This window comes from Typopeltis vanoorti, chromosome 13 (genome assembly GCF_054136105.1).
Source record: "Typopeltis vanoorti isolate ZY-2024b chromosome 13, IOZ_Tvanoo_1.0, whole genome shotgun sequence".
NCBI classification, from domain to species: domain Eukaryota; kingdom Metazoa; phylum Arthropoda; class Arachnida; order Uropygi; family Thelyphonidae; genus Typopeltis; species Typopeltis vanoorti.
The window spans coordinates 62,575,153-62,600,006 of NC_143561.1; the positions used below are offsets into that span (position 1 = coordinate 62,575,153).

Sequence of the window (24,854 nt, forward strand, 5' to 3'; positions counted from 1 at the left end):
GAGAAAGGCGACCAGCTAACTCATGAACAGTACAAGGATAAAGCAAGAAAGGTGACCACCATGGTAAGTAAAGCAAAAGCAGATTATGAGAAGAAATTAGCTGATCATGCAAAAGGAAATCCCAAAGAGTTTTTTCGTTACGTGGCAAGTAAGAGGAAGAATGACTATGGAAGAATAGTTTTATTGAGTGAAATTTTAGAGAGAGAGAGAGAGAGAGAGAGAGAGATGACAGTGACATATGAAATTGTTGAACTAATAAGTGACTACTTTTTGCATGGGTATTTCATTCAAGTGAAGATATTGTTATGGAAGAGGTGACATACATAAATGTGAGAACAGACGATGATGTATTGGAGATACTTAAATACAGCTGTGAGATTGGATGATATATTGGCTCATGTTTTAAGAGAATGGTGATATACCTTTTCGCTAGGGTGTTTAATTTAAGTTTCATTTCTGGCAAATTCCTAAGAAAATGGAAGGAGAGCAAAATAATTGTTTTGTGTAAATCAGGATTTAAAGTCTGTTATTGAAAATTATAGATTAATCAGTATCCCAGGAGTGGTGGTGGTGATAAAAGTACTGGAAAAGTTGGTCAAAAAGAGAATTTAGAAATGGATGGATAAGAATATGATACTCTATGAGGGGCAAGATGGCTTTTTGAAGTGTCAGTCAAACCTTAGTAATATAACTTTTATTAATAGAGTGACAGATAAGTTGCATAGAGGAAATGGTTACATGATACTGCTGGATTTTGAAAAGCCATTTGACAGGAATTGTTACCCATGGAACATTATTATACAAACTCAACAAATGGGGATGGATATGAAACTGGTGATATGGATAAAATTGTGTCTGGTGGATAGATACCAAAAAGTAATATATGGAGGGGCAGATTCCAGGAGAAGGCAGATGACTAGTGGTGTACTGTAGGGTTCTGTGTTTGGATCTCTGCTGTTTAATTTGTACATAAATGATACTGGAAATAATTTGAATGCAGATATTCAGTTGTTTCCTGATGATTCAAAGTTGGGTATGATAATAGTTAATCAAGATGATGTAGAAAGAGAGAGAGATTGCAGGTGATTTAAATAGGCTGACAGTATGGGCAGAACATTATGGATGTCAATTTAATGTGGAAAAGTGTAAATTTATGTATTTTGGGATATAAAGATGACAAGTGGTGTATCACATTGAGGAAACTGGACTCCAGGAAATTGAAGCAGGGGTGGTAGTAGTAGATGAAGAACTGAAGTTTAGAGGGCATATTGCTATAGTAGCCAGCATAATTAATGGTTATTTGGTTATTATTGAGGCAAGTGACTAAATAGTAAGTGATCTTGGAATGCTCCCTATGAGTATAGATTGAGGGTTTTAGGGGGTTACAAAAGTTGGTAGACATTTAAGTTAGGGAGAGGGGATTATAAAAATAATAGAAAGTGAAAGGGAAAGAACCTGAGGCCATCCCTGGAAGTTATGTAAGAGGTGTTTGAGGAGTAGATTTTTTACATGGACAATTGTCATTGAATGGAACGCACTACCAGAATATTGTGTTATAAGGATTTTAAGATTTGTTATGATAAATATGTTGTTAGTTGAATGAACCTCCAACCTGACAATGAGTCTCTCCATTCCATGAAGAGTGTATTAATAAAAGTATTAATATTTTTTTGCTACAGTGGAATATGAATGGTGTGAAAATTAATCATGTTATTTATGTGTGAGAAAATTTTTATAAACTGTAATTATGATAGAAATTCAGAATATTTCATGATAAAATATGCAAAATTAAATATATAATGTGCAATATACTTATATTTTTTTTATTCTTGACTTTGCAGATAAAAAGAAACTTCCTTATATGGCTATGCTGCGTAATCTTAGAAATTTAATTCTGACTGGTATATCTAGCAAACATCATAAAAAAGTTATTAATGCACTAACAAACAAAGTAAGACATTTTAATAATATTAATAATGAATCTCATAACTTTTTAAGGAATTCACAGAAAAAAAACTATCTTATTTGTTAGATCATATATAATCATGTAGATAAATTAACTTAAAGGTGCCAAGAAATTATATTCTTGTTTAATCTTTTATCCAAGTATAAACAAACAAAGTTTGTGCATGAAGTATCGTCACAACTAGGCTTTTGTATAGAAGCTAATGACTTCATATTAATTTTCTTAGTAGCCCATAACATGCATCCTTTTGAGTGCATATAATCAGTGGTGAGCTATAAGGAGCTTGCGCGAGCCCTTTGTTAAATTTTTCTCAAATTTGCGAGCCCCTTGTCCTTGTTCTTCTTGTTTACTTTTTTATTTTTTCAAAAAAAAAAAAATTTTTTTTTGAAATATATTAAGCGACAAACTCATATGGTAACCTAATAAAAATTAGTTTATTCGGAATTATTGTTTCAACTCCTCTATAATGAATGCTCCCAAGTTTGAAAATAAAATAAGTGCATGTGCTATCTTTACTCTTCTCCCTTCTAGTAGCCAATCAAATGTTTGTAAAACTGTCATCAACGGGTTGTTCCACTGGACATTAGTTCTGTGTTCGTCAGTACACTGATGTATAACAACTGTTTTTGTTTAAAATTTAAAAATAATAATAAATTTAAAAACTGTATATTCAGCTAATTTTATTTTTGTAATGGTAAAAGTATTTTTATCCATGAAAGATGAAAAGAAAGTCAAATTTATTAAATTTTTTGGGAAAGAAAAAATAATGAAAAGTGATTCTGCTGATTCTACTGCAGTTGAAGATTAAGTTGAAGATAATATGCACATTCATTCAATGAATATGCAACGAGTTGGAGGAGAAAAAAGAAAATCATTTACCTGATTGCTGGAATGAGAAGCAAGCATCGTATTTCAAAACGCAGTAAAAATGGTAAATTAGAATGATGTGTTTGCTCAAAATATAAAACCTGAGGTGTTGAAGGAGAAAAAAGTTGTCACCTGTCAAAGGAATGAGTGGAAATAAAAATAGAACTGAACAGAAACATTAAGATGGTAATCAAGAACCGCATCTTTGCGTAAAACGTTATCCAAACATAATGATTCATTTGCTCATAATAAAATCATTAAAAAAAATGAAGAATGTAGCAAATCTATATTACCAAATTTAATTGACAAACTAAATGAAAAAGAAATTTTGATAACTTCAAAAATGTTTAATTCTGGATATTATTTCTGGGAAAACTCCCATGTTGCTCCTCTTAACAAAGTATTATATTTACGGCTATTTTGCCTGCTTCTGTTTAGGAGTGCCCCTGTTTAAATGTCATTGGCTTTTTACTCACGGATTTTTAGGGCATTGTAGATGTATATTTACCAATAAATATATGTAGCATAAAGGAAGAGAAATTTACACATACCTTTTTCTGGATGTTGTGGCTTTTCTTCTTTCAGCGATGTCCAAACCACTGTGTGTGTGTGGGGGGGGTGTAGGCAATGTGGGAGAATTAAAATAGAAATGGAAAAAACCCGGGTTTTTTGAATAATATATTTTTGAATAATATATATACATATATATTATATTATTAGGGATGGGCGGAGCATTTTTTTATATATTTATATAGGGTGGGAAAGGGTGAAAGGGGTTGAAAACAGCAATTGATTTTTGGGGGAGGAAGGGTTGACGGGGTGCAGTCTGTTTCGACTATGCTTGGTCGTCGTCTGAACACATGGAGGAAGTGGATGCTATGTCAGGTCAGGTAGGTGCTTCTGCTTTTGAAGTGTTTGTGTTATTGCCTATTGGTCAGGGTTGTGACCTCAATTTTATGTTGTGAAGCTTCCAAACCTTGGAGATTATGTAGGGCCTGTGGACATTGATAGAGTTCATGTCACATTTTATGGCTATTGTTTCCGATATTCTAAGCATTGTTTCATTGTCTTGTCTGTCTACTACGATGGCCTGGTCGATCTGCGGGTATGTTTTTGTTCAAGGGCGTGAACAGCTATTTCCGTTTTTTCCTGTGTTTTGTATTTGATTTTTCTTGTTGATGTTGCATTTTTTAGTGTTTAAATGTTCTGGAATAGGGATGTTACAATCGCGGAAGTGTTCTTGTAGTCTTGCCCATAAAGACCCGATGGTGGAACCTGTATAGGTGATATCACAGTCTTTTTGGCAGGAAAATTTATAGACTACGTTGTGGTATTCAAATATTTCTTTTTGTGTGTGAGATTTAGTGGGTTTTAGGAGATTTGCCAAATTTTGGTTTGTGGTGAATATGTTTGTAGTCAGTATGTTTGAAGATGTATTTATAGGCTTTGTATGTGCTTTGGGTGTATGGTAGTTTGATAATTTTTTATCAAAAATAGTGGAAATGGAGGTAGTTTCCGATATACGAGGGTTTGTGGTATATTTTCATGGCTATTTTGTTGTATGTTCTGATTAATGTCAAGTTTAAGAAATTGATGGATTTGTTCTGTTTGGTTTCTATGGGGAATTTTAGTCTGTTGCTGTAACTGTTTAGGGACGTTTTTAAGGTGGTGATGTGTGTGTGTGTAGCATTTCCAATTCTGTTTAATTCTGTTTATAGTTTGGTGAAGAAAAACCGACCAATGTCTGATTTACCAGATTTAATTGAGCTGCAAATTAAAAATGGTATTGACCTAGGATTATCATTGCATTCTAGATTCTCAGGAATTAGAATAGTTAAACATATTTCTAAACAAATAAAATTAGAAATATTCTCCAAAATAATAGAAAAAAATTGCAAAATTTCTATAATAGCAGATTAATCGACAACATTATCGAAAATAAGTGTTTTAGTTATTCACATATAAGTTGAGCTCACTGACCATGTATGATTTTTATAGATCTTGTAGAAAAATACAACCTCGGAATGTATACATGCTACTATAATTGCTACTTTAAATTCTTATGGATTTCTGATAACTATTTAAAAAATCATCTCATTGCATTTTGTTCTGATGGAGCTAGTGTAATGTTAGGAAACAAATCAGGTGTTGCAATCAAACTTCTACAAAAATTTCCCAACATTGTGATTTGGCATTGCATCGCTCATCGTTTACAATTAGCATTAGACGATTCAATAAAAAACATTAAAGAAGTAAATCATTTTGAAATAATTATGGATAAATTATATGCTTTTTATCATGAATCACCAAAAAAATCAACGAGAATTAAATAAGATTGCAAAAGACCTTGGTATCGAAATTTTAAAGATTGGGCGTGTGTTTGGACCACAATGGGCAGCTTGCAGTTTATGAATGACTCTTGTTGTGTGGAGAAATTACCCAGCTTTATGCAAGCATTTTGCATCGAATGATAAATATAAGGGCTTTTTAGACCGACTTCTCAATTTGGAATTTTTAAAAGATCTAGCATTGATTGATATTGTTATATGTATTTCTTATGTTTTCTTTGGTATTTTCTTTTATACACGTGCATGTGAGGTACCTGAGTTCTTGTTCTGTAATTCCTTAAATTGTACTTCTTTAGTTGTAATGGAAACACTACTTAAACCTCTCTTAGTATGCCTACTCAGTACTTAATCTCCTTTGTGCTCTGTGGCCGTCACTAGAGCCAATTCCCTTGTTAGAAATATCTGGAGTTACTTCCTCGTTAGGTTCGAAAATTTATTTGTTATTGCTGCACCATCCAGAACCCTTAGATTAGAGAAGCTTCTTAATCAAGGAGTTAATTCTCAGATAGACACACGGTTGATCTTTCTATTAAAATACTTAGTTCAAATTAGCTAAATTTCCTGTACCAATTCTAGTTTGCAGTCTTGGTCTTCGTTAAACAATTAAATTCTGCTCAGGTTCTAATTAATAAGTGGTGCATTGGATTCATTTATCAGACAACTAGTTAGGTAAAAAGTACAAAGATTCATTTATTAAAACTTATGCAATACACTTTCACCAAATATACATTCAACTAAGATAATCACTTTCTTAAGTTACAGAACTTAATATAACAAACTATAATTTATATAGCTGAATCTTATCATAAGACACTGCTATCAAATCAATTAATTGTCCCTTTGTATTCTTTGATCTACAATTCCTTCCAAGCATTAATTTAATTAACTTCAAGTATGATTATACTATAACATACTAAACATAATCGACATTCACAATGCATTAGACTATGCTCCTGGAGCTGTAACACTTTGCTATTAGACTAAATACTAAAGTCCTGCCTCTTACATAATATGAGCTCTACTAATGAATATTCCTGTTCACTATTATACAATAATTCTTTCTTCCACAACAAAAAAGACTAAGGTTTTAACCTTACCGGATCTTTAAGACTTCTTCAGGTCTGTCCCTCATTCTTTAATTCCCTTCACAGCTTACTTATTCTTTGTCCTGGTAGTCGTCTCACTTGAGCCTAGTTTGGAGCTTGCTATCATGACTTATCCTTTCCGATGTGGATGAGAAACAGCTCTGCTTAAGTTGGTCCACGTGGTCTAGCATGACGGTCAGCTTGCATAGATTTTCTCTGTACGCTGACAAAATGCCCACACCCGGCTCACTACTTTGCCGCTTATATCCGTCGAGACATCATTCCGTTGGCCGGGTTCACCTACACATCTCAGGGAACAACTCGAGCTGGGACCCTCGAATGGCTGGCGCTGATGCTGAACATGAGAGCACGAGGACGAACTGGAATCCAAGAAAAAAAATCGTCCTTAACTGGGGGAGCCAAGCCTTTTTATATTGCACCTTTAGCATCACACTTTTTAACCATCACCATTCTTCTGCATGCGGTTCCGTTCTTCTCTCTTAGTGTCTTCAGGGAAGCACGCACGCATCATGCTCCGTGCGTATGTGACTGCTGTAGGCTCTGCTGCTAATCCGAGTGTCTCGCTTGCGTACCTTGAACTCATAATTTTACACACTAACATATATTTTATAAATTATTCTTCCCTTGTTAAACATACAAAAAATAGGTAATATTCCTTTATATAGAATCATTCAATGTCAATATACAATATCGTTAAGGCTTTCCAATAATTTACAATTCTACTTGTATACAAGTATATCCTTATTGGTGTGTTAAAACTTGTTAAATCCTGAATGAAATATTTCTTAGTGAAATCTCTTCATTCAAGACTTAACAATATCCTACAGAAATTATCATATCTGTTGGAAGCTGTACAAAGTCGCAATATAAGTATTATAAGGGCTAACTCCTTAATCATGCAAACAATTAATGCAATTAATGATTTTAAAAATTCTATAGGTTCTTATGAATCTAAAATTGATGCCATGTTAAAATCAAAAGAATTTGAAAGAATAGCAATTGAAAGCAAAATTAGATTTCACAAACTACTGTGAGAAACATTACTGAACTCTCTTATAATGTCTTTAAAGGATAGATTAATGCAGCAAAGTAATTTTAAATTTAAAAATGAAAATTATGAGGATTTGGAAGATGAAGAACTGAAAAACATTTTAAATGTATGTTATCCTGAAACATGGAATATGGAAGAAGTTATGTGTCCATGGTTAGAAGGAGAAAAGAGAATAAGATCTTTAAATTTTATTTTGAAATATGAAATTAAAATTAATGATTTCAGAGATTTAGTGGAAATGGCTTTGACTGGAAAGTTACAAAGCGAAATTCCCAGCACAGTGAAAAAAAAGCCAGAGTGATTATGGCAACAATTGCAGTTTGCAGCGCTGAAGTTGAACAAGCTTTTAGTGTGACGAATAATATCGTAATGACAAAGAGATCTTCTCTCACTATAAAACATATTTCAGATTTAATGACAATATTTATAAATGGGAAACCCTTGAATGAATTTAATCCAAATCCCTATGTCAAATCTTTTCTAGAAAATCATCGTTTGGCTATAGATCCTCCTAGAAGAATACAGGACACGAAGGAGGAAGTAAATAAGGTGTGGCAGCTGTTGTCATAAGTATTTCCTTAAAGTAATTGTTTGTAAATGTTAACCTGTAAAGGAGTGAGTTTTTTCTGGGTAAATGTGCACCAGACAGCGAGTTTTTTTTTTTTTTTCATGTAAAATTGTCTCATCATCTCAGAAGTGATTTTATTAAATAAAATATTATAGTTACTGTTATTACCATTTTACAAATAAGAATTCACTTTTGGTAATCACATATAAATAAATAGAACTATAAAATAATGCTCCTTGATTGGTACCATTGATTACCACTTGAAGTATAAAAACAAAAGAGAAATATAACGTATTTCAATATTATTGTGTTTAGATAATATTTATTTATTATTTATAGATTGTTTGTCATAAAAACTTCTATCGCAAGCAAAACAAATTTATTTTGTTTATAAAAAATGCGGACTATTACATATGTGCAATTATAAAAGATTTTATTCTTATTATATTTTGATACTTAAAAAATGTTTTTCTTATGTAAGATAAATTAACACAGATGATTGTTTGCAACTATTTCATGTTTAGATCATGAAATATTTGTTTAAAAATGATAGCTTTTACAGGTTGATTGGCATTTGTACACAAGCTGTATTAATAAAAGTTTTTGTGTGAAATACGGCTTTTTTTTGCTCGACGATGCGAGCCCTTTGTTAAAATTTTCATAGCTCACCACTGCATATAATGCTAGCTATTATAGGAATGCCAACACCCAAACTGGTTTGACTTTTATTTGAGGTCTCATCAGTGGAAGCCAGATCCAGAAGATATACCAAGGTTTAAAGTAATGCAGAAGTCATATATTTTTCTGGATAAAAGATTAAACAAAAAATATAATTTTTAGGCATTTTTAATTTTATTTATAACCAAGCGAAGAAAACTTTGTGTAGCTCTACCAGAATATTTTAATAAATATCTAGTAATGTTTAAGTATTAATACTAAATAATTAATATTTAGTAATATAATAAATGAAGTGTTATAACTTTTCACTTTTTGTATATGAAAAATGGCTTCTGCATAATTTTCTTCTGCTGGAGATTATGGCTTATTTCGTATAGGCACTTTGGCCATGTAATATCACTGCATATGACATCATCATGGACTGCTGTTATTTGTGTTGTTTTTGGTTGATGACTATAAGGATAGAAGTAGTAATTCTGAAATCCACAGTTGTCCAGTATTGCCCAAATGTAAATGGCAGGTCTCAGGAAATTCTTATCCACTTGCCTGTGGTGAGTGGCTGCAGACAAAATAGAACATTTTTTTTTATTTAATAAATAAAAATAACTTCTCCAGTCATGGTACAGCACTGTTGTGGTATTAATCATTTTGTGGAACTCCTAATGACTTATTGAGAGAGATCAGTAAAACAAAAAAAAAAAAAAAAAGAAAGAAAAAAAAAGTGTGTGTGTTGGGGAGGGGATCTTGTTATTCATGTGATGTCATTTGACGCTATATGGTCACTTTCCACACCTCATTGGGTTTTTGGAATGAAGCCTTCTACTTGAAGTGGTAGGGTTGCAGATAACCTTTCCACAAAGAGTTAGTAGGAAAATTGCAAACATACACATACCGATCAGGATTCAAACTTGCAGTCTCTTGGCTGGAGAGTAGATATGCTAACCAATTGGCCAGCCAAGCAGGTTGGGGATGGGCGATGGGTCTTGGCTGAGTAAATATTTTTACACTGTGGTGAGTAGGGTTTGCAAAATTGAGGCATGATAAATGTGTAGTCTTCAGTTTTTATTAGATTGTTTCATGTAGACCATTTGGGTTCTCAGATTGCCAAATACCAGTGCACTAAACTTTTTTTTAGATAGGTGTGTGAGGGAGAGGAGGTTTCGTATCTGCATGCATCACAGAACTAATGAGGAGGATAATGGATTACATCAACAGTCAGAATTAAATATACCTCCAAATCAGTCTGTTACAGGCATAAAAGTATAAACTTCAGCATTTATACTTTTATACCTGTCGATTGTTTTGTTATGTTTTAAAATGAAAAAGGTGATAATTTTGGGCTTCTGTTATAATTTGTTAAAAATATAAATAAAAAAAAATCGTATAAAAATTGAGACATAAGCGGAAGAATTCATCATAAAATATTATTACCAGAATCACTTACATTTAATTTTAATGTTTTTATTTGTAAAATTTTTAAAATTTGAAAACACTAAAAAGAATAATTTAATTTCAAGCACATGATATTATGTGCACTATCAGCTGCAGAAGAATAGCTCCATCTGCATTAATAGATATTTAAAATAAATTACAATAAATTAATTTAGTTAATAAATTATTTTTAAATATAAACAAAATTTAATTAGAATTAAGGAACACATGAATGGTGAGTATTAGTTAATATCATCATCATCATCAAATTCCTGCCATGTACCCTCAAGGGGTGTACAGAATATGATAGTACTACATGAAAAAAATTACATCATTACTAACTTCCTATCTACAATTTTCCTCCAAATCAGTCTGTTACTTGTCAAGACTCCAACATTATCAGATCTTATATTTCTATCATCTAAGGCACTTTGTACCATATCAATCCACCTATATCTTGGTCTTCCTCTGGGTCGTTTTGCTGCCAACCTGGCAGAGAACACTTGCTTTGCTAAACTTTCCTCGCCCATTCTGTTTAAGTGACCATACCACCTGAGATTAGCTCTGCTAACGCATTCCTGGATGCTGACAATGTCAAGTTCTTTCCTAATATCCTCGTTTTTAATATGATATTGCCATTGCTGCCATCTGTTCATGCCTCTAATCTTTCTCAGGACTCTCATATCTGCAGTCTCTAGTCTTTTGTCAAGTGTTTTACTTCTGACCCAGCTCTCTGATTCATAAGCTAAAACTGATTTGAACACTGTCTTGTATACAGCTAATTTAGTGTTCCGACTAATTTCTCTCTTATTCCATATGAATTTATTCAATTGACTTCCCACCATACCTGCTTTGCTGATTCTGTTGTCTATTTCTATATTTAATTTACCATCTTCAGTAAAAATCGTGCCTAAGTAGCTGAAATGTTTTACTTGTTCCACAGGTTCTCCATTCACAACACAGTTGACATTTTCAATGATTCTGCCTATTTTCATTGTCTTTGTCTTTTTATTGCTGACCTTCATACCATATCTATTACAACAACTATTCAATTTAGTCAGAGAATCTTGCAGACTTGTAGCGGATTTATTTAGAAGTATAACATCATCCGCAATAAAGCAAAGAGCTGACATTAACATCTCCAATTTTGATATCATGTTTAATACCACTTTCCTTCATAATGTGATCCATATAGATAATGAATAACAGAAGGGATAATGTACATCCTTGTCTCACACCAGATTTAACATTAAACCATCTTCCTGTACTTCCTTCAATTCTAACTGCTGATTTACAACTCAAATAAAGACTAAGTATTGCTTGATAAAATGCCCCATTGACACCATATAACTGCAGCGTATTGAATAGCTTCTCTCTTGGCACCTTGTCATATGCCTTTTCCAAATCAACAAAACTTAAATACAGATCTTTGTTATATTCCCATGCGTTCTCGACTATTTGTCGTAAAGTGAAGATCTGATCCTGACAGCCTCTATTTGGCCTGAATCCAGCTTGTTCTTCACCAAGCTTTTCTTCCACAATTCTTCTCAACCGTTTCTCAAGTATACTTGCATAGATCTTGCCAGGAACACTCAGTAGGGAAATACCTCCGTAATTCTCACATTCAGTTTTATTTCCCTTTTTATATATGGGTATGAGAGCTCTACTCCAATCATCGAGAATTCGTCCCTCTGTCCAGGCTTTCTGAACTATGCAGTGCAGCCACTGTAACACTTATACCACCATACTTCAGCATTTCTGGTCGAATATCATCTACTCCTGCTGCCTTCCACATTTCAAGCCTTTGATGGCTTTTTCTACTTCCAGTATGGATATGTATTCCTGACTGCATGCCTGGTCAGTGTTTTTTACCACTGTGCTGTCATCACTGCTTGTTTCATTTAGCAGTTTTTCAAAGTAATTACTCCATACTTCAAGGATATCTTTTTCTCCCATTTTCATATCACCTTTATCATCTCTAACTCCTTTTACAGCACTCTTTCCTCCATTCCTAAGCTTTTTCAACAACCTCCAGAATATTTAGCGACCTTCTTGATATTTATTTTCTATATTCTTGCCAAAGTCCTCCCATGACTTTTGTTTAGCTAGTTTTACTCAGTGTTTAGCATTCTTGCATTTGTCTCTATATTCTCTAAGAGCACAAGCTGACTTATTTGACAGGAACTTTTGGTATGCTTTCTTCTTTTCCTTCACTGCCTCTTTAACTTCCTGTGTCCATCAGGGAGTTCTGATTTTTTTATCCTTGCAGACAACCTCACCACATGCCTCTCTGGCAGAATCAATCAATGTTTTCTTCAGAGTTTGCCACTGAATCTCCAAGGTTTGATTCCTGTTCTCAAACTCTTTCATTTTTTCTTCAATAATCTTTGTGTATTTTAGTCTACAGTTCACATCTGAGAGCTGCTCAACTTTTATTCGCTTTAAAACTTTCTTATATGTTATTCTTTTGAATATGAAATTCAATTTTATCCTGCTCAAGACTAAATAGTGATCACTTCCAATTTCAAATCCTCTGTACACTCTGGTGTCCTGCACCAGGGGAAAAACATCACTATCAACAATAACATAGTCAATGAGACTTTTCTTATTCCTAGCCTCTTCTCTCCATATGAATTTGTGCACATTTTTATGTTGGAACATGGTGTTAGTAATAGCCAGTCCATGTCCTGAGCAGAAATCCAACAGATATTTGCCATTATTATTAGCTTTGCTCTTTTCTCCAAATTTTCCCAAAATATTTTGTATGTCTCACAATCATTTCCTACTCTGCTATTTAGATCCCCAACAAGGACCAACTTTTCCTTTTTCATTGTGTCAGTTGCTTTTTCTAAAGCCTCAAAAAATTTCTCCACTTCTACCTTAGTAGAACCTTCTTTGGGACCATAGGCACAAATAAGTCTCATTGTCCACTTCCCCATTCTCATATTTTCCCACATTACTCTACTTGAGACTGACTGCCATTCAAGAAGATTAGCTTCGTATTTTGTGTTGAATAATATGGCTACTCCTTCTTTTCCTTGATTGTCATTGCCTGAGTATAACATTTTGTATTTATTGCTCAGAAAGATCTCACCAGTTTTGGTCTTTTTTGTTTCAGTCACCCCTATTATGTCGATCTGGTACTTATCTAATTCCTCAGCTAGCTCCATTTCTTTGCCATTCAGGCTTCTTACATTGATAGTACCGATCTTTAACTCTGGTGATGTTGAGTTGGGGTTTGTTTTTTTCAAATTTGTTCCTCTAGCTGACTTTTCGCTGTTCGCCCTGGTTCCCTGGCGAAAACAACTGGGGCCTTGTTTAACCGGGCGACGCCCCAGCCGGCATGAAATTTTGTCATGTTGTACCATCATTTTTTATTTTGGTTTAACCAATAAGAATACAATTTGGTCGGCTAAATCCCAAATTGCCAGCTCATCCTCGTTCGTTCAATATCCAAGTAGATATCCAACAGGGTGCACCACGAGAAGGTATGGATTGGACATTAGGTCAGAAGCCCTGGTCGGTTCTCCGCATTCCTTTAAAGGCTATGTGGAGGTCTCCTCTCAGTTATACAGCTTTGACCCTTAAGCACAGCTTCCCAAAATTGAAGAAGTTTTAGGCACTCACTTTTGTGTTCAGGTTTGGATTGTAATTGTATGCTTCAGAGCTTTCTTTGTAAAGTCTTTCCAGAAGAAAGTAACTTTTGTGTATCATTTCAGTTTTTCTTTCACTGAATCCTGTGTTTTGTAGATAAAACAATATATTGAAAACCAACTTATACTGGTAAATACGTTGATTTTAACTCTCATCATTGTCACCCTTGTGAGAAATATAGTGTAATCAAATCCTTAGTTTGACAGAGCTCATAAAATTCGTTCTACAGATTCTTTATTCAACTGTTTATTATCAGAACTACCTTTATTGCTAATGGTTCTAATGCAAAAACTATCACAAAAAAATAAATAATAATAATAATTATTATTATTATTACGGTCAACTCCAAGGAGTCGATAGACTCATCGAGGGAGGCCCTAACATCATGTCAAGAACAACTATTCGACATTCACACAGTATCTATCATACTTCGCCTTGAACTCATTTACAGTCATGGCACCTACAACAGACCCGGCAGCTTATTTCACTCATTTACCACTCTAAAAGTAAAGAACCCACCTCTAAACCTGTTTGTCTCTGCTTGTTAAAGTATTTTTCAACCAAGTGATTTGATGAGCTGATTTAGCCACTTTTGTGATGTGCCCCCTAAACTTCAATTACCTATCCTTCAACACTCCCATATCCCTGGCCTCGTCAATCTCCTGGAGTACAGTTCCACCAATGTGATATACTGCTGCTAGTCTTTTCACCCCAAAATGCATAACCTTACACTTTGCCACATTAAATTGACATCCATTCTCCTTAGCCCAGTCCTCCAAACTATCCAAATCATCCTGCAAAATTTTGACATCCTGTGCACTCACTATTGCTCTACCCAACTTTGCATCATCAGTAAACTAATGAACACTTCCTCTCAGATCCTTTCCTATATCGTTAATGAACAAATTGAAGAGTAGTGGTCCAAGAACAGAATCCTGCGGCACACCACTATTCAGGAGTAGAGTCCAAAAGACGGCACAGGCCATCTTTTGGACTCTACTCCTGAATAAACCACTCTCTGATATCTCTCCATCAACCACCCTCCTATTATTATGGCCATCGTCCTAACTCTCCACAAGAAGAAATTATGTTAACGATTATATTCCATATGTTCAAGGACTTTCAGAAAAAATTAGTCTTTCAGAAAAAAGTGACAGTTTTTTCTGAAAGACTATTAGTCTTTCAGAAAAAATTAGTCTTTCTGAAAAAAGTGACAGAAAAAAGTGACTTAATACATTCCAAAAAACTCTGACACTAATCTTTCTTTCAGAAAGATTAGTGTCAGAGTTTTTTGGAATGTATTAAGTTCTCAAACTTAATACATTCCATATCTCACCTAAAGACAAATTATTATTATTATTTCTTATCTCCAGGGAGTCCAAAGACTCATCGAGGGAGGGGATCTATCAACTCTGTCTCCACCACTCACAATCCACCAACTGACCACAACTACACCGTCATCAATCGCCGACCACTACTAGTATTACCACAGACAATCACAAACATCCATGCCCAATGCAGGATTCGAACCCACAGCCTTTTGGCTGTGCAGCAGATACACTAACCACTTGGCCAGCCAGGCTGGCAAATATTCTCCTCTTTCTTATCCTGGAGTTTATAGAATCCCCTGCTCTTATGACTTATGTTATTATGGACAAACTAGTTAATCTGCACAAAATCGTCTTGAAGAACATCAGGAATACATTTCTTTTAAAGAACCTAATAAATCTGGTTTAGCAAGTCACACTTTATTTACAAAACACAGAGTTTGGCATTGAAATTGTGACAAGGCATTGAATATGAGATCTAAATGTTGGTTGTGTTTGATAAATGAGTGGCATAGAGAGCATTTAGCCACAATAAGAAGTACATGGGCTAGTTGAGAATCTGCAGTGGAGGTAATACTATTCTGGAAATCAGAGATAAAACATATATTAGTTGTTGAGTCCATTGAAGAGCTTCTAGATATGACTGTGGATCTCTTCATGGAATTGGGTGTGCCAGAGCCCAATTAGCAGCAATTTTCAGGGTTTTCTGCAGGGTTTGATATAACAATCCAAGTGAGAAGGAAAAAAAAAAGTGGTAGCAGGATTAGACAAAAGAAAACTTTGGGGAGATACCAGAAAGTTTTCTGGGTATGATGTAACCATCAGGTAAAAGAAAATGCCCATTAGGTGAGAGAAAAATTTTTGTGCTACTGTATTGGAGCTTCAGCCTTTTGCAGGCTGAAGCTCCAATACAGCAGCATGAAAATTTTTCTCAATCCTCTATTTCTTGCCACTTCTGCTTTGCATGTGGGCAAATGCCTTGGATGTAGGGTTGGACTTCTGTAAGGTGATGTATATATTAATGAGTTCAATCATTTTGCAGCTCAAAGTTGATTGCAGATGAGTGATAGACTTGCATTAAAATAGATATTGTGCACATGATAATGGAGACTTGATGGTTTCCTTCAGTTTTGCAATGTTGGGAAGAATTTTGAGATCATAGCATTTTTTGAGAAAGGATATCCTTGCTCACAGCTTACCTTTATAACACAAGGTGAGCTGCTTTTTTTTACTGCAGTTAATTAATAACTAATAATACAATGTTTCCTCAGTTGTACCTTTGCATTGTTTTATGTTTTTTCACTGCACATTCTAGAAGCAGTGCCATGCATGGCTTACAGATAAGTCTTTTATTTTAGTGAATATTAGTAATTATAGGAATTATTTTTGCTTTTATGTTATGTACTTTAGACTGTCAAGTTGTGTGCTTGTGAAATTTAATATGCGATACCATTCAGACAAGTGTTTTTCATGCCACCCGTGCATACAAGAAAAATGGCAGACAAGGCACAGAGTTCACCATGAAAGATTTTGTATAATATAGTGTATGTTCTATGTATTCTTTACCAAGAGTGAGTGGTTTATGGTATGAAAATGAGAGTAGAGAGAGAAAGCGTGTGCATGTGTTGGAAATGTTTTGTGTGTGTGAGCGCAAGAAATGTGAGTCATGTGGAAGGTGGGAGAATGGAACAACTAGTATGAATGATGTGAAAGTGAAATCATGGATTGTGCGATAGTGTGCAAAATATGAATGAGAGCATGAAAGAAGTGACTGAAGGTAATGCGAATGATATAACAGTAAGGAGTGAAATAGTGCAATTATGCATTGTCCTTCGCAGGAAAAAACACGATCTAGAGCAGTGGTTCTCAAACTTTTTTGTCTGGTGGCACACTAAAATCAATAAATAAATTTCGTGGCACCTCTAGTATTATTTGCTTTTTATAGAGAGTCATGTGCCGATTAATTGATTCTGAAAGACTCGCATATAAAACCCATAAATAAATTGATATTACAGATACTAAAGATATGAAGGAAAGCATGTTTAAAAGAAAACAGATTTTATTTAAACTGAATTGGTTTATTTTCAAACAACCCCAAAACATACAAAACAAAAGCTATTTTGTTTTGTATGTTTTTGGATTTTTATTCGACAAGTTATCATGTTTTGTGGAGAAATGTCGCAATAATTTGCTAGGAACCATAGCCTCATGTGTGAGCGCAAGAAATGTGAGTCGTGGAAAGTGGGAGGATGGAACAACTAGTATTAATGATGTGAAAGTGAAATCATGGAGTGTCCGATAGTGTGCAAAATATGAATGAGAGCATAAAAGAAGTGACTGAAGGCAATGCGAATGATGTAACAGTAAGGAGTGAAATAGTGCAATTATGCATTGTCCTTTGCAGGAAAAAACATGATCTAGAGCAGTGGTTCTCAAACTTTTTTGTCTGGTGGCACACTAAAATCAATAAATAAATTTTGCGGCACCTCTAGTATTTGCTTTTTATAGAGAGTCATGTGCCGATTAATTGATTCTGAAAGACTCGCATATAAAACCCATAAATAAATTGATATTACAGATACTAAAGATATGAAGGAAAGCATCTTTAAAAGAAAACAGATTTTATTTAAACTAAATTGGTTTATTTTCAAACAACCCCAAAACATGCAAAACAAAAGCTATTTTGTTTTGTATGTTTTGGGATTTTTATTTGACAAGTTATCATGTTTTGTGGAGAAATGTCGCAATAATTTGCTAGGAACTATAGCCTCATTTGATAGAACCAAACCACACAAAATGCACTTAGGTCTGGGAATTAATTTATCACACACCACGTAAATCCCATTTTTAGATAGCTCTCTTGAAAAAAAACAAGTTTTTACCTTCTTTTTCATTGTTCCCTTTTTACATGAACTTATTCTTTCTGTTTCTGTTGTTTCATTAGTGCTTATTTGTTGCTGAACATTAAAAATAGTCAAATCTTCATTAATGCAACTATCAATTTTTGATAATTTATTAGTGCAAATTGGTTCGTTAGCTTTGCTACAAGTAGACATTTCTTGATCGTCAGAATCTTCACTTCTTCTTTTTTTTAAAAAAAAAATTATTCATGATTTTGAAGGGTATATATAACTTTAATATTTTATTTTAAAATTTATTTCAAGTAAATAATTTTTTTTCTGGATGGAAAAAGGAAAAACATTTGTTTACAATGTCTCTCATTATAGTTGGAATATATAACAATAAGAAAAACCTTTACTCACTGATTTAATGACTTTAATATCGTACTTCGTTTATTCTCACCGATCAGAAAAGACTCATGATTTTTGTTTAGGGGAAATGATCATGTATAATACTTGTCACACTGAACAGAGAAATACTAAAACAGACAGCAGGACAACTAACCATTCATTAGTTCATTTTCCCCAGTATTTATGTGCCGTCACATATCTAGTTACTATGACACGCGGTGATCTAATGAAATCCCAGGATATAATATAAGAGTGATACAAAAAATAATAATTTTTATATATGCTTCATCCATTAAAATTAAAATATATAATTTTTTTTGTTTTTGATTTAGTTATTTGTGGCAATTGAATATTTTGCTTTTTTCAAATAAACGATTCAAAATTTCGTGGCACCCTTCTGGCATACTTGCAGCACCATTAAAATTAAAATATATAATTTTTTTGTTTTTGGTTTAGTTATTTGTGTCAATTGAATATTTTGCTTTTTTCAAATAAACGATTCAAAATTTTGCAGCACCCTTGTGGCATACTTGCAGCGCCCAGTTTGAGAACCACTGATCTAGAGTGTGACCGGAATGACAAAAGCATGCTTCTTAGGTGTGAATATCAAGGATGTTAGTGAAGCTGTTAGTTTGCAGAGGCTAGAAGTGAAAGCATTGATTGTTTTGGCTGGTACAAATGATTTGAAAGGTGAGAAATATGCAATGAGAGAAGATTTGAAAGTGTTGCTGATAAAAGCAAAAAAGAAGAGCGAGAATGTATGAATTGTGAGTTTGCTGTTTGTGGTACGACTGCAGTGAATTTGAGAAGAAAAGCCATGATTGTGAATGAATCAATGAGAAGATTGTGCAGGAGGAATGGTGTGCATTTTATAGATGTATGAAGTGAATTTTATTGATGAAAAGACTTGTATATGCCTGATGAACTGCATTTAAATAGTTTTGGGGTTAGATGTTTGGAGAGAGGCTTGCTCAGTTAGAAGTATAAGCTCAGGGAAAATAGACATTAGGGGGAATGTAATCAGGTGTGGGGCAACCTCTGAGACAAATGAGTGTGTACAGAAATGATTATACAAAGGTGAATACAGTTTTGTAGGTTCAAATCTAGGTGGGCTGGTAATGACATTACACATGGGTAAATGTGGGTCCAAGGAGATGTTGAAATGCATGTACACAAATGCCATAAGTATCAGAAATAAAGGAGAGGTATTTTTGACATTCGTCAGTTCTACTTGGCCAAAAATTATAGACATTAATGAGACCTGGTTGACAGAAAACGATATAATTACAGTAATAGAATGTAAAGGATATTGTATTTTCAGGAAGGATAGAAGGAATAGAACAGATTGTGGGGTATTAATGATGATACATGAAGAAATTCAACCACATAATTAGAAGTCAGAGGATTTTAGGTCTGGAGAGATGGTTCATTTGAAACTATTCGTATTAGAAGCTTAATGGAGTGAAACAGCACTGAGAAAGGAAGAAAATCTTAATTTTTCTAATATTCCTTCTCATTCACTGAGACATTGTCAAGGAGTACAATATGAGATTTGTAACATATGTGTGCACACACATACACAAAGGCAACACAAAACTTGAAACACATGGACTAAAGACTAGTCTTAACTATGTGGGGTGCTGGGGGTGCCCTCTGTGTGCACCTGTTGGTAGCATAGGATACAAACTGGGATCTCAAAGTATTAGTGTTTCCCATATTTTGGGAAGTTTTATGTTTATTTAAATTAGGCTGATTTCTGAGAGCAGCTGCAGATTCCAAAAGTAGTAATTCTCTTCTAAATTTACTGTGATGGAACATGGTGGTATTTTACCAACTGATTCTATGAGTCATATCCAAAGCATTGGTCTGCAAGGCCCAATTGACCATAGTCATGACTACAGGTGTACTTTTTGTGTATGTGTGTGTGTTCTTCCATATTGATGTTGGCAGACCTTTGGGTCTATTGATAGTAGGCCAATTTGCAGGAACAGGACACTTTATATACACCCGGCATAGAGAGGGAAGACTGATCTTTAGCGAAACATATAAGGGTAGCAAGCTTTCGGTGAGGCTTGAAAGCTGTGCAGAGATTTATTTTTTTAAGACTCTAGACAGAGGGGATGATGATAGCATTACTAAAATCTTTCTGAAGAGAAAGTCGAAGAGTTGGGAAGGATTGATTATTTGTTTGATACTATGAGAAGTGTAGCTATTAGATAAGAAAGTGTGGTGTATATATGATTAATTTTTGCTGTAAGGGAGGATTCATAGGAACAAAGATTATAGGCTTTATTGGTTAGTGCTTTAATAACACCTTATTGTTGAGAGAGAGGTAGGTAGGAAAGTGTGAACATATCTACCTGTGTGGATGGGCTTCCTGTATACTGAAAAGGTCTGGTTACAATTGCGTTGGTATGTTACCAAGGTGTCTAGAAAGGCTAAAGTATTAATAGTTTCTATTTCTATGGTAAATTGGAGTCCAGGGTGAAGACTATTTGAAAAAATAAGAGCCGCATGATGTAGCAGAACAAAATATACAGTTGGGTGCTACTATAGACCAGGAGATGGAATAGATGATGAAGATAGTATGCATTGGCAAATAGACTCAATGAGTGGAGGGCAGGTAATTATTATGGGGGATTTCAACTATGGTAACATTGATTGGAAGGAGGAAAGGACACATGGGAGGGAAGAAATGGATTTTATGCAGTTACTAAGGGATAATTACCTGAGACAGCATGTAATGGTATACTAGGTGTTTGAAAGTGCTCAATCTAGTAATTGCATCTGAGAATTTGTCTATAACAAATATGTCCACATTGTCACTAATTGGTTAGCGTGATCATATGGTCTTGACCTGGTAGGTGTGTGGAATTCTCAGTTAAGACAGGATATATGTGGAATTACCGTGCTGGTAAGTATGGCAAGTTTAGGAGATTGCTTGGATCAGTGCCATGACATGTAAAAACTGCAAGGGCTGGATGTTGATAGTGCATGGGAAGTGGTAACATAGTGTTTGAGGGAGATAACGGCTGACTGCATACCTAGAGTCAGGAGAGTAAATCAAGTGGGAGTTAAATGGATGAATCACACCATTAAGCTGGAGCCGCAAAAAAAGAAACAATTGTGGAGGGAATTTAAAGAGAAAGGTGACCTGCAGGAACACGAACAGTACAAGGTACAGGACACAGAAGAGTAACTAGTATGGTAAGAAAAGCAAAAGCAGATTATGAATGGAAGTTAGCAATGCAGACTAAAGAGAATCCCAAACAGTTCTTTCAATTATGCCACAAGTAAAAGAAAAAAATGTATATGTCAGAATGATTTTAAGGAATGCCAATGGTAGGGATTTAACTGAATCAGCCAATATAGTAGAATTACTAAGTGAACACTTTGCAAGAGTATATCATCCAGGCAATGATATTGCAGGAAAGAGGGAACTGATGGCTTATACTCGAACTGACATGAATGAAATGAAGGTGAATAGCATATTACGGAACCTTAATGTGAATACATCTTTGGGATTGGATGGTATACCAGCTCGAGTCTTATGTGAAGCGGCAAAGGAATTGTCAGTGCCCATGACCATATTGTTTAATCTAAGTCTCAGCTGTGGGTTAGTCCCGAGCGGTGGAAAGAGGGGAAAAATTTTTCCATCGCATAAAGGAGGCTTTAAGACTTCTGTTGCAAATTACTGACTGATCAACATATCAGGAGTAGTTGTCAAAGTATTGGAGAAGTTGGTCAAGAGCAAAATACAGGAATGGATAGATGTAAATGGGATAATGTATGGGGGGGGGGGGGAATAGCATGGTTTTGTGAAGGATAGATCATCCCTCACTAACTTGCTCACGTTTTATAATACAGTGACAGCTGAATTTAATTCAGGAATAGAGTCAAAAACAAAGCTTGTGACTAGTGGCGTGCCGTAGGTTTCTGTTATTGGACCACTGCTATTTAATTTGTTGATTTTCAGTTATTTGCCGATGATGCAAAGTTGGGTAGTGCACTAGTGAATATGCATGATGTCAAAATTTTGCAGGATGATTTGAATAGATTGGCAGACTGGGCTAAGGAGAATGGTTGTAAGTTCAATGTGACAAAGTGTAAGATTATGTATTTTGGAGTGAAAAGATTATCTCAGCAGTATACCACATTGGTGGAACTGTACTCCAGGAAATAGAGGCCAGAGACTTGAGAGTGTTAGTGGATAGGGAGTTAAAGTTTAGGGGGCACATAGCAAAAGTGGTTAAATCAGCTCATCAGATCACTTAGTTGCTGAAGAATAGTTTGATGAGCAGAGACAAGCAGGTTATTGTTCCTCTTTATTGAGCCTTGATAAGACCCCTGTCTTGACTACTGTGTACAGATCTGGGCACCAGGGTTTCTTGATGATAGGTAGGAGGTAGAGAGGATCCAGAGGCGAGTGACCAAGATGATAGCTGGTCTATGAAATGAACCTTATGAGAACAGGTTGAAGATTTGTCGGTTACAGAAACTGGTTGATAGGCAGAAAAGGGATAATATGATTGAGACATTGAAATTATTGACGGATTTTTACAAGATTAATTCACAGGAAATTTTTCAGAACAGGTGTGGTGATGGGAGCACTAGGCCATCCATGGAAACTGAGCAAGAGTGTTAGAACTAGATTTTTTACTTGGAGAGTGGTGAATGAGTGGAATAAGCTGCCAGAGTCTGTTGTGGGTGCCATGACTGTGAATGAGTTCAAGGCAAAATATGATAGATACTGTGTGAATGCTGAATAGTTCTTGACATGATGTTTAGAACCTCCTCCTATGAGTCTAAGCACTCCTTGGAATTGTCCGTAATAATAGAACAGTTTCCTCTAATTGTAAGTAATGCCCTCTTTGTGGATGACCTTACTTTATTTTGTCATTCATGCAATGTGAAGATCATGAACAGTTACAAGCTGTTGACCATCTTTCAAATTTGACACTTTCAAATGGATTCAGATTTGTATCAGAGACAACTGTTTGCATTTCTGCTGCAAATATCGTCTTCATGCTGACTCAGAGCTAAGACTAAGATAATAATCCTAGGTGCAACTGAAACAAGATTCTTGGGACTAATGTTCAATGAAAACTGACAATTCTATCTCATACACATCAGTTTTGAGAAATGTTGATGAAATGATATCCTTGGATCCCCCCCCCTCCCACCCCATCTTGGGATATGGACATGTCTTACATTTCCTACAAGTTCTGGACATCAAGGTAGTATAGTGTACCAGTAAATGTGATACCATCATGGTTCATCTGCATCCCGTTGCAGGACATAGGAAACTAGAATCACAAGGATGAACTGTAGCGAGGATGACCTTATGGAGATAGTAGCTTGAGAAATCATCCATTGACATCTTATTATTGTATATAAGATTGTATATGGAGTTTGCAGAGAATAATATAGCTATATGAATATTGACAATGCATTGGTTTTTCTGTATACAAATCCTAGGAGCCTTACGAAGAAAGAGAATGAGTTTGTGAGACATATTGATTTGCTGTCTCTCCAAAGATTGATGCCATCAGTGAAACTTAGTTAACTAAGGAAGATAACATAGGAATAGAAATCGAAGGAGATAGCATACTTCGGTAGGATTGGTAAATTAAACATGGTGGAATGTTACTCATGATGAGAGATGAATTGTGCCCACTAAGGTTGGAAAATACAATAAAAATAACACTAATTGCTTTAAGAGCATATAGTATATGTATAAGAAATGATAGGTTTACAAGTGGGATCCCTGTGGGACCCCACTTGTAAACTTATCATTCCGTTAATTGTAACTTATCATTCCGTTGTATAAGACTCTGATCAGACCACACTTAGACTATTGTTCACAGATTTGGTTCCCAGGATTTGAAGGGGATAAATTAACTGTGGAAAGGGTACAAAGGCAGATAACACAGATGGTTTCAGGACTGTACAATGTTAGTTATGAGGATCGACTGAGGGAATGTGGACTGCAGAGTTTGTTGGATGGAAGGAGAGGTGATATGATTGAGACTTTTAAGCTGTTGAGAGGTGGTTACAGGGTTGATACTTGGGGGTTCTTTTGCTTGGTTGAACAGCGTGAAGGAGTGATGACAAGGGGGCCATCCCTGGAAGTTACGAAAGGAAACTGTGAGCAAGATGGTGAGGGGTGGTTTCTTTGCATGGAGGGTGGTTGAACCATGGAATGCATTGTCTGATAGAGTAGTGAGAGCAAGAACGGTCAATAAGTTTAAGGAGTGGTAGACTTTGTGTTTCCTAGGAGGAACCTCCCACGATAAGTCTTGATAGACTTGTGTTTCCTAGGAAGGACCTCCCATGATGAGTCTTTTGACTCCATGGAGACCTGAATAATAATAATAATAATAATAATGATATTTAATAAGATGTTGCTGTAGATCATGAGATATAGATGTGATGAGCAGGAAATGTTCAGGCAAATTAGTTTGGCAAGTGCAAAGCAACAGTCATGATGGGGAATTTCAACTATAGCAATATAAACTATCGGCAGCATGCAGTACTTAGGGAGCTGAATTTTTGGATTTCTTTGAGGGACATCTGTCTAAGGCAGCATAGGGTGGAGAGAACACA

General features: G+C 35.0%; 1 protein-coding gene across 1 annotated transcript in view; it reads left to right on the plus strand.

Annotated features, from left to right (window-relative positions):
- The window catches only part of LOC150100219 (telomerase protein component 1-like), a 1,179,105-nt gene that overhangs the window by 186,489 nt on the left and 967,762 nt on the right, over positions 1-24,854 (plus strand). The window contains exon 11 of the mRNA XM_090402391.1: positions 1,842-1,951. Within this exon, the coding sequence (XP_090258517.1) occupies positions 1,842-1,951 (110 nt within the window). The remainder of the gene's footprint in view (positions 1-1,841; positions 1,952-24,854) is intronic.